This window comes from Tetranychus urticae, chromosome 1 (genome assembly GCF_039701765.1).
Source record: "Tetranychus urticae isolate SD_2017Ah chromosome 1, NJAU_TeUrti_SD_1.0, whole genome shotgun sequence".
Taxonomy (NCBI): Eukaryota; Metazoa; Arthropoda; class Arachnida; order Trombidiformes; family Tetranychidae; genus Tetranychus; species Tetranychus urticae.
Window position 1 is genome coordinate 27,829,556 of NC_142958.1, and position 14,555 is coordinate 27,844,110.

The window sequence follows — 14,555 nt, forward strand, 5'->3', positions numbered from 1 at the left end:
CATTAATTTCAGTGAAATGAGACCTCCAAATTATTTATCACTTCCTGTAAGCAACTATAAATTGTTGATTGAGGTGTTGATGAGAAATATTTATCATTTAATGTAAAATTTTCATTTACTAATAAATTGATTTAAAACTTGAAAACTTGAAATTGCCAGCAGCTCAAAAAAGGCGCTAAAAGGTGTACATGCGCAGGTATACGCCATGGTGTTATTTGTGTTAAAAAGGTAAATCTTACTCTTTGGTTTATAATAATTACTGTGCTCAGTGTCCAATTAAACTGTTAATTTATTATTGTAACACTGTTCTGTGAATTGTCACCTGCTAACAATAACTTCCAGTTTATTAGGTTGAGTATTGCAGTTTGACGATGAGAAGAGCAAAGTCAATTGTGTTGATAAGGTTTTGAAAGTCCATGCTCTCATATTGACTTGTCACTTATTGATTGTTTCTGCTGTTACGCTTTATTTTTTTTCAACATTATGCTGCTCGATGTTGTTAGTCATTGACAATTCGTCATTTTTATTTTGATTTAACAATATGTGAACCTTTTCCATGGATTTTTTGCAATTACCATCCTCACAGACAACAATCACAACTTTATCACCCTTATCATTGATACCGTTGCCATTTCATTAAACGTGAACCATTCATTTCTGACTTCTATTCATTACCATTTCTCTTTAATTATCTTTTCTTTCTTGGATCCCATATTCATCAAGCTTCTCTTCGCATGTAAAGTGCTTTAATTTATTATTTGTGCAAAAATTTTCAACTTAAATCAAAAACAAAATTTGTAATTTAAAAAAACTGACTTCACCTTGAACCTTCATCTTTCAAGGATTCTTTTTGATTTTAATTTATTATCATGGACAGTGACGAATACGAAGAAAGTGAACCACTTTTCTACACTTTTGGAAGTCATTTCAAGCTTATGCTAAGGTTCCTTGTTGGCTTGTCTATAAATTGGACAACGATTAAATGTTTACTTAATTCTATCAGAATGGCTCTTATGCGAACAGAGACCATTATCCTGTTTTTGTCTTTGTTAATTATTTATATTTGCTGTCATTCGTCTGATGTATGGCCTGCTTTATTGATCAAAAGGATACCTCATCAATGGCTTCTCAAATTGAAACTTATAAAAGTCAAAACAAAAAATAATTGCAGTACGTCAGCAAATGAACTGCTAATAAACAATGTTGGTATCTATGCTATACAGGGTAGACGTCCTAAAATGGAGGACACATTTTCTTATTGTGACGAATCAAAAAGGCTAGGGATACAAATGTTTGGTGTCTTCGATGGCCATGGAGGTGATGTGAGTATTCATAATTTTAATAATTCAGTCTGACTTTTATCGATTATCTTCAGTCTAATAATTCTCTAATTCTCTCTGTTTACCTTGCTTTCTCTTCTCTCTCTCCGTATCTCTCTTTGTAGTCTACTTCCAAGCTTGTGCAAGACCGTCTTTTCACATCTATTATTAAAGCCCTAGAAAATGCTTCGAAAATCAATAGCCATACAAATATTAATGACGAAACCAAATCTGAAGAGAAAGAAGAATGTCCCGCCAATAATGAAAGTGACTGTAAAACTTCAACCTCTTCTTCGAAATCATGGTTATCTAGTGAAGTGAGTCAAGGTGATAATAGCTATGAGATCGGACCAAAAGATGTATCTAGGATAATCAGTAAACAAATCACCGAATTGGATAAAGAAATCGTAAAAGAGATGAAAAAGAAAAATGACGTGTCTGGAACTACTGCTCTTGTTGCAGTTAATATGATCAAAGAAAGAACTTTAATTGTAGCTAATGTTGGAGACTCTAGAGCTGTTCTGTGTGATCGTAAAGGCAATGTGATTCCTTTATCTTTTGACCATAAACCTCAACAGGTATTTATTGTTGAATCTTTGGTATTTAAGCCATTAATTTCATTTATCTGATGTTCTTGACTATTTCTTTCAATTTCTATAGGTTAAAGAACATAAAAGAATTGCTGAAGCCGGAGGATTTATACAATTTAATGGTGTCTGGAGGGTAGCTGGTATTTTAGCAACTTCAAGAGCTCTCGGAGATTATCCATTGAAAGATAACAATTTTGTGATCCCAGATCCGGATATTTTGTCCTTCGATCTTGACCATGTTAAACCAAGCTTCATGATCTTAGCATCTGATGGGTTATGGGACACTTTTACTAATGAAGAAGCCTCAGAATTTGTTAGGATGAATCTTGAGATGTTACAAAAAAGAACCTGGGTTTCTTCTCGAAGTATTGCACAGGAACTCGCCAAAAGTCTCGTTGAACAATCTTATAAAAAAGGTTCATTGGACAACATAACTGTGATAATTGTATTATTTGATTGATGAAAACCAAAGAAAAATCAGAAGGCTCTAACTAAATCTGTTAACATGAGATATCAACTCATAAGAATTTTTTCCTCACTTCATTATACCTGCCTTTGAACAAGTGATCTATGGTCAAGTCATTAACTCCTATTTTTGTCTAACTTTTTCGAATCAAAGACGACTTTGTATCTACCGTCCATCGTACTTGAGCATCTCAACATTTTAATAGCTTTACCTGATGCTTTGCTTGATTATGATCATGTCGATTGTTGATGCATCAAATCACAAGATTGGATGCAAAAGAAAGTGTAATAAAATGGTCAACCATATCCATTAGTGGCCTAATGATTCAATGGAAAAAAACTGTAATATGTTCTCAAGGCTTTCAATTTTTACGTTAACATTAAACTTATCATGAATCTGACTGAAATATTTGATTCGTTTCACATTCGACTATGAAAACTGTTTCATCATGTTTCCATACCATCACTTTCGCTTCATCCGATTAAATTGCGCCCTAAAACTCCCGCTCATCAACTTATTATTGTGTCTTTTATCATGAACCGATACGCTAAAATTTTAAAAATCTAATTAGAAACTGGAGAATGTCTTGGATATTAATTTAAATTTTGATTACAATTGAAAAAGTTAATTATTAAAAGCTAAGGTGGATTGTTGATGTCGATGGGCTGAAAGGGAGTTGGAAAATTAAGTCAGCAAAATAACGTGTCTAAAATGAAGATCTTATCAAAATCAGATCGTGATCAACTAACTGTTGGTCATTCTTTCAAATTATCGTGTTTTCATTATCAGGCAATATTAATAAGAGATAAATAAACAATTTAAACTAATTTATTTGTACACTTGAATTTTAGGATAGATTTTGATCGAATTTGAAATCAAACGCCATCTATTAGAAATAAAAAAACATACATACAGTCGGTTTAATGGGAAACGTGCTCGATGCATGTCTGCAGTGAAAAGTAAAACAATTTTACTAGCCTTTACTTTTTAATAGTTAATTGTCTAAATTAATTTAAACTATTTAAAATGGGTAATGTATATGCTAGTACGGCTCCCCCTCCCTTAACTACAGTGCCAGAACCTCCACCAGCACCTGTGGCACCGACAGAACCGGAAGAAAGTAAATCTAGATTGACCACCTTGGAAGAGCTTCACAAGAAATGTAAAGGTTTGTTGAATTTCTATCATTTTCTATTATCATCTTATACACCAATTGCTGCTTTCATTTGACCTAATATTTTGTCATTTTCATGTCTTAATCTATAAAAATTATGCAATAGATATATTCCCTATGCCTTTTGATGGAGCTAGGATTGTGTTCAATCGAGGTCTTAGTAATCATTTCCAGATCAACCACACCGCCAGTATGTCTTCAATGCAACCATTAGCCAGTGGCTATAAATTCGGTGCCACTTACGTTGGTAGTCAAATTGTTGGACCAGGAGAAGCTTATCCAGTTTTACTTGGTGACATTGACCCAAGTGGAAATTTGAATGCTAACATGCTATGTCAATTTCATCCTAGACTAAGGACGAAGGCTGTAGTCCAGGTTAGTTTCTTCACCGGCTTCAAGTTTTTCGCGGAAACATGACAGTTTTTTTATTGAAAAGCTTGTTTTCATCTTTCAGCTAATCAATTCTTATTTATAATATTGTTCAGATTCAAGATTCAAAGACAGCTGGTTATCAAGTTTCAAATGATTACAAAGGAGATAACTATACTGCATCAGTCATTTTAGGCAATTTTGACCCAGTAACGTTCTCAGGGATGTCTATATTTCATTATCTTCAACCAGTCACACCAACTGTAGACTTAGGTGCAGAATTAGCTGTCCAATTCGGTCCCCAAATTCCCGATGGAATTATATCAGGTAAGCTAAGCAAAAATTAACGTTATCTCTTTTATAAATGATCAATACTGATGAATGCTTTTTTTGCAATTTATAGCACTTTCTGTGGCTGCACGTTATACTTCTCCAAACAACTTCATTTTAAGTGGAACATTTAGTCCTCATCAACTTCATGCCTGTTATTATCAAAAAGCAAGCGATCAACTTCAGGTAAGTTGTGTTCTTTCGAGCTAAATTTCAATATCTAATGTTTTGATCTTTTTTGCTTTTCAGTATGGTGTAGAAGTCGATACTAATATTAAGATGCGCGAAAGTTATGCAAAATTCGGCTATCAAGTAGATTTACCCAAATTGGATGCAACTTTTAAAGGTAAGTTTCCTGCAAAAATTCATTTTATCACAACCCACTAATTGTTTTTCTCTGCATTTCCAATCAGGTTCCATTAGCTCCGATTTTGGTATCACTGGAGTCTATGAGAAAAAGTTAGCGCCATTACCGCTTGTTCTTACTTTGAGTGGGCATATTGTCCACGGTAGAAATCCACTTTACAGATTTGGAATCGGCTTGACGCTGGGATAATTATAGTAGTTTTTGTTTAAATCCAAATAAGATTATAAATAGTCCTTATACTGGAATAGCACATTTTGTTAATAAAAATGGAGAAACACTTCGCTGTAGTATGATATTATCATTTTTTGTCTACATAAAAATGTTCCTTTTGACTAAAATCAATGACTAAAACCCAAAGGTAAAAGCCATGTTATTATGTAGTAATAAACTAATGGACATTTTTCATAGTGATACAAAAAGTTAAACCAAACTATTGTTTCAAATCGCCAAACTCAAGAAATGAAACTCATCACTAAAGAAATTAAAATGGGCCAACTGCCAAAAACACCCGACGATTTTACATGTGCCGCCGATGTGAGCAAAGATCCACAATTAATCATGATAATTTAATGCAGAGTGTTAAACTTTTTGAAATAAAACTTAATTAGTTGAATATATTATCTGCAAATCAACCTTCTGATTATTTACACGGAAATCTGTTTTTCCTACCCAACTAAACATGAAGATAAACAGCATAAAGAACTGAATATGATGAAAAATTGATACAATTATCATGTGATGAGTTAAGATAATTAGTGTCTAATCATTAATATGATCCAATTGTTGATGTAACGTTTTGCATCATTGCCATTAATGAGTGCATGAAGACTGATCAATAAAATTACCTTGTTGAACTGTTTCTCCGTAATAAAGAAAGGTTTAGCACTGAAAAATGACAAACAATTCATTTCAGACAATTTTAGCATTTAAACCCAAATAATATTAACATTGATTTTCACATTGATTATTTTTTAATTTGAAGATATCAAGTCAGACACTGTATATGAAAATGGATTATGAAAATGAATTATGAGCATTGAGAAGTTATTTAATTTACAAGTTAAAATCGATTGTTATTTGGCTCCATTGCTTTTGCCTAGGCTTTAATCAAATCTGTAAATTAAAATATTTAGCCCATTCTAAACATAAATCTGTATCTTCATCATAATCAACTTTATCAAATTGTTCATTGTTTTGTATACGCCATCGTGGAAGTGAAATGTTATCAGAATGATTTCCATTGATTTTTATTGAGTCCCAAAATAATTCCTTTCCTCTAACAAAATCGGATAATGTTTTCATCATGAAACGACTTAGTTCTCTATCTCGGTCATCTGGAAAATTTTCAGGTGATCTGAAAGGGTCACCAAAAAATATACGTTGAACATCGCCATGACGAGCTCCATTAGGTCGCTCAGATCTATCGTATTTAGAAGTAACATAATCATTTCGAAAGATGTACACATTATTGTATGAATTGCTCGCGAAGGCTGCGGAGTACAATAACGAAGGACAGTGGAATTGAAGATCAGAGCCAATATCATCGAAACGTTTATGAATTAAAGAAGCATTATTATCGTCCACTCCATCGAAATATTTCATAAACAAATTGGTCATGTTTAGTTTTGTAACGTTAAGAGCTGAAATGAGCGTTTCCATATTGCTCAAAGCCTCTTCCTTAGTTGTTGGATTGAATGCTTTTGTAAAAAAACTTTCATCAGCTTCAGTTCCTATTAAGAATTTCAAGCCTTTAGGAAATGATTTTTTGTTCACAATTTGGACAGGCGATTCAGGGAAAATGTTACCGTCGTTGTAGATCGGGTAAAAAAGTACGTTTTCGAGCGTATCTGCTATTGATTTTGCTTTGACTTTTTTCAAACATTTGATTTCGCCGATTTGAAAGGAGTCGTTGGAACTTGAATAATGTGAACAGCCAAGTGAGCTTGACAAGGACTTTGTTTGCTTTAAAATTTTCTTTGGATTATAAGTATTCACTTGATCTATTGCGACTCCACTCATTAAGAAAACTTTATTAAAAAGTCCAGATTCGACCGCAGGAGATAAAAAGATGGCAGAGGCTAAAATGGCTCCTGAGCTCATTCCGGATAATGTTATTTGGTTAGGGTCTCCACCGAAAGCACCAATATTCCTCTTCACCCATTTTAGTGCCATAATTATATCATGTAACTGCTGATTACCAACAATTGCATCTGACTCAGCATAAGCGAGTCCAGTAGCACCTAATCGATGGTTCAAGTTTACTGTGACAATGTCATTGAATGCTGTTAAAACGTCTCCTCTTTGACTAGAAGATGCTGATGAACCAAAAGTGAATGAAGATCCATGGATATAAATAAGAACAGGATACAACTTTTTCTTGGACGCACCAACTGGTGTCCAGACATTGAGAAATAAACAATTTTCACTGATTGTTGAGTTTGGTGTATGAGCGTCTCGGAACACTTCTGATTGCAGGCAAGCAGGACCAAAATTTTTGGCTTTGTAAATGCCTTTAAAAGGTTTAACTAATTCAATTGGTTTCCGAAACCTTAAAGGACCCACTGGTGGAAGAGCATAAGGAATACCAAGAAAAGACCGAATCTGCTTGTCACCAAACTTCTCATAAAATCCTCTGATTGAACCCCATTCAGTTTTCACAATTAATTTGGACGAACAAATTGTAACATTGAAAAAAAGGAAAACAAATATCTGTAGTTTCCAGTTCATTTTAACTGATGGCAAGCACATTTTCAACTAACATTGTAAGTCAATAATGCAGATCAATACAATGTTTGAATATCAGATTAAATAATCTTAATTTTGATCAGGATTGTTGTAGGAAAAAGTTAAGAGACTTCATTTTATCGACAGGCCAATGCCTTTGTACTTGCTACCATCTCAATTAGTCCCTCATTTTATTCTCGGAATTCAATAGTGAAATTTGGTTTTACTTGACATAAAGTTATAAATATAAGCTCTACAAACCACCCACGATTATTGTCTATTTGATCTGTTGCCATTTCATTGCGGAACATCCTTGAACTTGTTAACCAATATTCGAACGAATCATCAGTTAAACTTCTGATGAGTTGACTGGATCAATTACGAGTCAAAACATTAGTTTATGTCATACATAGAAACAAGATGGTTGTTACTTAAAAGACACAATTAACACATTAATGCACAAATTGACACGAATTGAAAGAAATGTACAAAAGTGCCTCAAAATTAGATTTACTGAAGTTTAGACTAATGTTCGTTTGTATGGACATAAAAACTGATTCCATCTGTGCGATTTACAAGTTTCTCTAAGCAACAGTTGTCGATTAAATCGAGGTTAAAGTTGAAACTTCGAACCCTTTTTGTGCAACTGTTTGACCAGATTTTTTCATCAAAATCATATTTCTGTTGTAACTTTTGATTGCTAATTAGAAAATGCATTTATTTTGAGGAATAAAAGTTTCTTGTTTCTGTAAAACAGATCAGTTCGATTTTTACTTTAACCGACCGCAGTCCATGACCGTAACAATTAGGAAGCTGAAACTTATCATTTGATCATAAATATTGGTAGGTCACAACATGGATCAAATACTTTTTTAGATGCAACAACAGTTCTCTTTATTTTGTGCATTGGTCTTAAAACTTCGAGCTTCGATATTTAGAGAATGGCATCACTTACAATCATAATTCTTTCACCAATTTAATTCTTTACTAATTAGTAACTCGATGCAATTTAAAAACTTTCTATTAGCGCATTTGGGTCATGATATTTGGGCTGTAAATGCATGAGAAACAACTTATTTAACAAAACAAACTCATTTAAACCCATTTCTTGGTAAATAAACCCATTTTCTGGTTAAAGTAGCAAATGAAATGCAAAGAGTGCTGTCAAAGTCTCGAACATTTGAGCTAAGAGTTGAGACTCGGTAGCTTTGTAGGGACGTAAAAACTAAGTCCATTGGTGCTATTAATTAATTCATCTGATGGACAGTTTCGGAGAAAATCGAGGTCAAATTTGAAACTTCGATCGTCATTTGTTCAATTATGTAAACAGCTTTTTTCATGAAACTTATCCTAACGAAGTAACTTTTGATAATCAACCTGAAAACGGTCTTATTTAGTTAGATAACATTTTCTGTTTCGATAAAACAGATCAAGTTCGATTTTCTTTTAAACCGATCGCATTCTGTGACCGTAATAGTTAGAGAGTTAAAACTTAATGTTAGTTATAAAAAATTGCTTGTAAACATCAAGGATTAATTAATTTTTTCAAGTCATCAACAGTTCTCTTGATTTTGGCCATTGAACTAAAAACTTTTGACCCTATATATTTCGATAATGATAGCACTTACATTCACCATTTTTTGACCAAACATTAGATTGCATTTTGGGCTATAATATATCGAAGTATCAAATTATTCAAGGTTCTGCGAGAAAAGTTATTGCATTGAATTACTTATGTTATCAGATTTGAGACTTGGTTTATAAAGTTGCTAAACAAAAATCTTATGCTTTAGAATATTCATTAATAAATGAATCAGCTCAGATTTTATACGATATTCAGTCATATACTGTTATAGCCCATAGTACAATTAAATGTTTGGTCGAAAAATGGTCATTGTAGGTGCAATCATTATCGAAATATTTAGGTTCAAAGTTTTTAGGCCAATGGCCAAAATCAAGAGAATCGTTGATAAATTTTAAAAAATATTCCATTCATGATGTGTAAAAACAATTTTTATACACAAATAATAAGTTTCAGCTTCCTAATTGTTATGGTCATGAAATGCGGTCGGCTTAACTAAAAAGCGAACTGATCTGTTTTACAGAAACAAGAAACTTTTATTCCTCAAAATAAATGCATTTTCTCATTAGCAATCAAGAGTTAGATCAGAAATATGAGTTTGATGAGAAAATCTGGTCAAACAGTTGCACAAAAAGGGTTCGAAGTTTAAACTTTAACTTCGATTTACTCGAAAACTGTGGCTTAGAGCAACTTGTAAATCGCACAGAAGGAATCAGTTTTTATGTCCCTACAAACGAACATTAGTCTAAATTTGAAAGAAACTAATTTCACCCGTTTTTGCCCATTTTTCTTCTAGTATTTGTGTCAATTTGTGTCAATTTGTGCATGAATGTGTTTATTGTGTCTTTTCAGTAACAACCATCTTGTTTTTGTGTGTAATACAAACTTATGTTTTGACTCGTAATTGATCCAGTCAACTCATCAGATTGGGATTATTCCCCATTGCTATCGGCTCGAAGGATTGGTCAACAAGTTCAAGGATTTTCCTGAATGAAATGGCGACAGAACAATAATCGGTTTGTAGAGCTAACAATTTATATACATAAGTTTATGTTAAGTAAAAGCAAATTTTACTATTGAATTCCGAGAATAAAATGAGGGACTGATTGAGATGGTCTTAGCATTATAATAAGTACAATAAGTAGTTTAATAGATGTACATGAGTAGAGTTTAATGTCTGTTATTACATATATAAAAAAGGTTACAAAAATAAATTATGAGTATTGAACGATCTTTAAACTTGCAACTGGAAATCGCTTGATGCTCTCCTATGCTTTTCGAGCTTAAGTTATCAAATCTGTAAACCATAATATTCAGCCCATTCCAAGCATATATCTTTATCGTCATCATAATCAACTTTATCGAATGATTCGTTGTTTTGTATACGCCATCGTGGAAGCGAGATCTTATCCGATTGATTTCCATTAATTTTAATTGAATCCCAAAATAATTCCTTTCCTCTAACAAAATCAGATAATGTTTTCATCATGAAACGACTCAAATCTCTATCTCGATCTTCTTTATAAATTTCAGGTGATCTAAAAGGATCACCGAAAAACATGCGTTGAACATCAGAATGGCGGGCACCATTAGGACGCTCAGATGGATCAAAGTTAGAAGTAACATAATCATTTCGGTATAAGTAGACTTTGTTGTATGAATTGCTTGCAAACGCGACAGAATACAATAACGAAGGACAGTGGAATTGAAGATCAGACCCAAAATCATCGAAGCGTTTATGAATCAAAGTAGCATTATCATCGTCAATACCATCAAAATACTTCATAAACAAATTGGTCATGTTTAGTTGTGTAATGTCAAGAGCTGAAATGAGCGTTTCCATATTACTCAAAGCCTCTTTTTTAGTTGTTGGACTAAAGGCTTTAGAGAAAAAACTTTCATCAGCTTCAGTTCCCATTAAAAATTTGATGCCTTTAGGAAATGATTTTTTGCTCACAATTCGAGCAGGTAATTCAGGGAAAATGTCACCATCGTTGTAGATTGGGTAAAAGGATTTATTCTCTTCTGTGTCAGCTATTGCTTTTGCTTCAACTTTTTTCAGGCAAATAACTTCGCCAATTTGAAAGGAGTCATTTGAACTTGCATATTGTGAACAGCCGAGTGAACTGGACATGGATTTGGTTTGCTTAAAAATTTTGTTTGGGTTATAAATAGCTACTTGATCTAGTGCGACTCCACTCATTAAGAAAACTTTATTAAAAAGACCAGATTCGACCGCAGGAGATAAAAAGATGGCAGAGGCTAAAATAGCTCCTGAGCTCATTCCGGATAATGTTATCTGATTAGAGTCTCCACCGAAAGCACCAATATTCCTCTTAACCCATTCTAGTGCCATAATCACATCGTGAATTTGCTGGTTGCCAACAATTGAATCTGATTTCCCATAAGCTAGTCCAGAGGCACCCAATCGATGGTTGAGATTGACTGTTATAATGTCGTTGAGTGCTGTTAAAATGTCGCCTCTTTGACTAGTAGATTCTGCTGAACCAAAAGTAAATGCAGCTCCATGGATATAAATAAGAACAGGATACAACTTTTTCTCGGAAGCGTCGATTGGTGTCCAAACATTGAGAAACAAACAATTTTCACTGATTGTTGAGTTGGGAGTATGTCTATCCCGATCAGCTTCGGATTGGAGGCAAGCAGGACCAAAATTTTTGGCTCTGTAAATGCCCTTAAAAGGTTTAACTAATTCAATTGGCTTCCGAAACCTTAATGGACCCACTGGTGGAAGAGCATAAGGAATACCAAGAAAAGACCGAATCTGCTTGTCACCAAACTTTTCATAAAATCCTCTGATTGAACCCCATTCAGTTTTCACAGTTAATTTTGACGAACAAATTGTAACAACATTTAAAAAAATGAAAACAGATTGTAGTTTCCAGTTCATTTTGACTGATGGAAATTATTCAACTAACTCAATTAAACAAGTAACTTAAACGATATAACGTTTTAATCATCTAATTAAATGGTCTTTTATTGATTCTTGTTGTTGAAAAACTAAAGCGTTTTCATTTTTGATATTACACTCACTATTATTGCAACAGTTAGTATTTTATTCTTGGAACCGCATAATGAAATTTAGTTGCACTTGACATAAAGTCAGAAATATTCATTGTTATCTGCATGAACCTCCCCCGATGACTGTCATGAGCTAATATGTAATCGGTTACCAGAACTTGTTGCAAGTTTGCTTTCAGGGAATCTCTTGTACTTGTCAATTAATCTTTCCAACTAACAATGTGAAATAATCATCTGATTGAAGTCGATCTGAAACCTTGAAGGGAATTTTGAGAGCAAAGGGATCATCAATGTTTTTGCGATTTTATCATCAAAATGTTTATGGATTTGACGCAAATATGATTATCCAATGTATTGTTTTTAAAGTCATTGATTTCAGTGCTGAATCTGGTGAGTTAAATGGGTCGAATAGCTAAATTTTTTTTTCTATCTTATTTGTACAAGATTATGTAAAGTAGCAGTTGGTCCACATTTTATTGTTCAGTAAACTGAAATATTTATCAATTAATACGAGTAAATATACAAGAAAATTGAGGAAATCAATAGAAGATTGACACGAATATTGAATCATTGCTTAAATAAAAACACGATAAACAGGGTGCTTCATTTACTCTTCAGTTTGCATACTTTTTATCTATGCTTTTATGGAGATAAACCGCGGAAAAGTCCATTGATTTTCAATGGGAAAAATTATCAACAAAATTGGTTCAAAAATGGTTTCATATATTTTTATCAGCACAAATTAGGTTGATAAAATCGAAAATCTAATTGGAAGTTGAAATCGATTCCAGTATTTTCGAGCCGAGTTGCGATCAAATCTGCAAGCCATAATATTTAGCCCAATCCAAACATAAATCTCTGTCTTCATCATAATCAACTGTATCAATTGGTTCATTGTTTTGTATACGCCATCGTGGAAGCGAGATCTTGTCTGATTGATTTCCATTGATTTTTATCGAGTCCCAAAATAGGTCTTTTCCTTTAACAAAATCAGATAATATTTTCATCATGTAACGACTTATTTCTCTGTCCTTATCGTCTGAATACATTTCAGGTGATCGGAAAGGCTCACCCAAAAACAATCGATGATCATCAGCATGACCAGCTCCATAAGGCCGTGAAGCATTACTGAAATAAGAAGTAACATAATCATTTCGGTATAAGTAGACTTTGTTGTATGAATTGCTTGCAAACGCGACAGAATACAATAACGAAGGACAGTGGAATTGAAGATCAGACCCAAAATCATTGAAGCGTCTCTTGATTAGAGATGTATCATTGTCATTCACATCTTCAAAATATTTCATCAACAAATGTGTCATATTTAACTGAGTAAGATCAAGGGATGAAACAGCCTTCTCCATATATTCAATGGCTTCTATTTTTGTCGTTGGACTGTATGATTTGAGAATCAAGTTTTCATCGGCTTCAGTTCCAATTAAAAATTTGAAGCCTTTAGGGAATGATTTTTTGTTTACAATTTCAACAGGTGACTCTGGGAAAATATATCGATCGTTATAAACAGGTAAAAAAGATGGGTTTTCAGGCGTATCCGCTATCGACTCGGCTTTAGCTTTTTTCAAGCATATAATTTCGCCAATTTGAATAGAGTCATTTGAGCTTGAATAATGTGAACAACCAAGTGAACTAGACATGGATTTGGTTAGGTTGAAAAGTTTTTTAGGATTTACAACATTTACTTGATCAATTGCGACTCCACTCATTAAAACAATTTTATTAAAAAGACCAGATTCAACGGCAGGAGATAAAAAGATGGCAGAGGCTAAAATAGCTCCTGAGCTCATTCCGGATAATGTTATTTGGTTAGGATCTCCACCGAAAGCACCAATATTTCTCTTGACCCACTCTAGTGCCATAATCACATCGTGCACTTGCTGATTGCCAACAATTGAATCTGATTTCCCATAAGCTAGCCCAGAGGCACCCAGCCGATGGTTGAGATTGACTGTTACAATGTCATTGTATGCTGTTAGAACGTCTCCTCTTGACCTGGGTCCTGATGCTGAACCAAAAATGAATGCAGCTCCATGGATATAGACAAGAACAGGGTACAACTTTTTCTCGGAGGCATCGATTGGTGTCCAAACATTGAGAAACAAACAATTTTCACTGATTGTTGCGTTGGGCGCATGAATGGCACCATTAAGTTTTGTTTGAAGGCAAGCAGGGCCAAAATTTTTGGCTCTGTAAATGCCTTTGAAAGGTTTAACTAATTCAATTGGCTTACGAAACCTCAATGGACCCACTGGTGGAAGAGCATAAGGAATACCAAGAAAAGACCGAATCTGCTTGTCACCAAACTTTTCATAAAATCCTCTGATTGAACCCCATTCAGTTTTCACAGTTAATTTTGACAAACAAATTGTAACAACATTTAGAAAAAGGAAAACAAATATCTGTAGTTTCCAGTTCATTTTAACAGATGACAGGCAATTAGTAAACTAACTAGGTAATACGGATCAAGTACAATGTTTAAATTGTCAGATTAGATAATCTGTATGAGCTATCAGCATTGTTATACAAACAAAACTGGATTCCATTTTTTATCAACTAGCCACTGCCCCCGTAATT

The 14,555-nt window shown here is 33.7% G+C and overlaps 5 protein-coding genes across 5 annotated transcripts; 2 read left to right on the forward strand and 3 right to left on the reverse strand.

Annotated features, from left to right (window-relative positions):
- The first annotated feature begins 261 nt into the window (after positions 1-261).
- Positions 262-2,781, forward strand: LOC107369907 (protein phosphatase 1L). The gene is made up of 3 exons (XM_015937878.3): positions 262-1,322; positions 1,445-1,897; positions 1,980-2,781. The coding sequence occupies exons 1-3, from the start codon at positions 870-872 to the stop codon at positions 2,367-2,369; spliced, it is 1,296 nt and encodes a 431-aa protein (XP_015793364.2). The 5' UTR covers positions 262-869; the 3' UTR covers positions 2,370-2,781.
- Positions 2,782-3,307: 526 nt separating this feature from the next.
- On the forward strand, positions 3,308-5,230 carry LOC107369913 (mitochondrial import receptor subunit TOM40 homolog 1). Its single transcript, XM_015937882.3, has 6 exons — positions 3,308-3,543; positions 3,656-3,924; positions 4,035-4,245; positions 4,322-4,434; positions 4,498-4,594; positions 4,662-5,230. Exons 1-6 carry the CDS (start codon positions 3,402-3,404, stop codon positions 4,802-4,804), a joined length of 975 nt encoding a protein of 324 aa, XP_015793368.1. The 5' UTR covers positions 3,308-3,401; the 3' UTR covers positions 4,805-5,230.
- A 412-nt stretch (positions 5,231-5,642) lies between these two features.
- LOC107364636 (acetylcholinesterase-1-like) lies at positions 5,643-7,399 on the reverse strand. Its single transcript, XM_015932070.3, has one exon. The coding sequence runs from the start codon at positions 7,361-7,363 to the stop codon at positions 5,723-5,725; it is 1,641 nt and encodes a 546-aa protein (XP_015787556.3). The 5' UTR covers positions 7,364-7,399; the 3' UTR covers positions 5,643-5,722.
- A 2,644-nt stretch (positions 7,400-10,043) lies between these two features.
- Positions 10,044-12,033, reverse strand: LOC107369890 (acetylcholinesterase-1-like). The gene has a single exon (XM_015937861.3). The coding sequence runs from the start codon at positions 11,830-11,832 to the stop codon at positions 10,213-10,215; it is 1,620 nt and encodes a 539-aa protein (XP_015793347.2). The 5' UTR covers positions 11,833-12,033; the 3' UTR covers positions 10,044-10,212.
- Positions 12,034-12,449: 416 nt separating this feature from the next.
- On the reverse strand, positions 12,450-14,398 carry LOC107369889 (acetylcholinesterase-1). Its single transcript, XM_015937860.3, has one exon. The coding sequence runs from the start codon at positions 14,396-14,398 to the stop codon at positions 12,776-12,778; it is 1,623 nt and encodes a 540-aa protein (XP_015793346.2). The 3' UTR covers positions 12,450-12,775.
- Between the last annotated feature and the right edge of the window lie 157 nt (positions 14,399-14,555).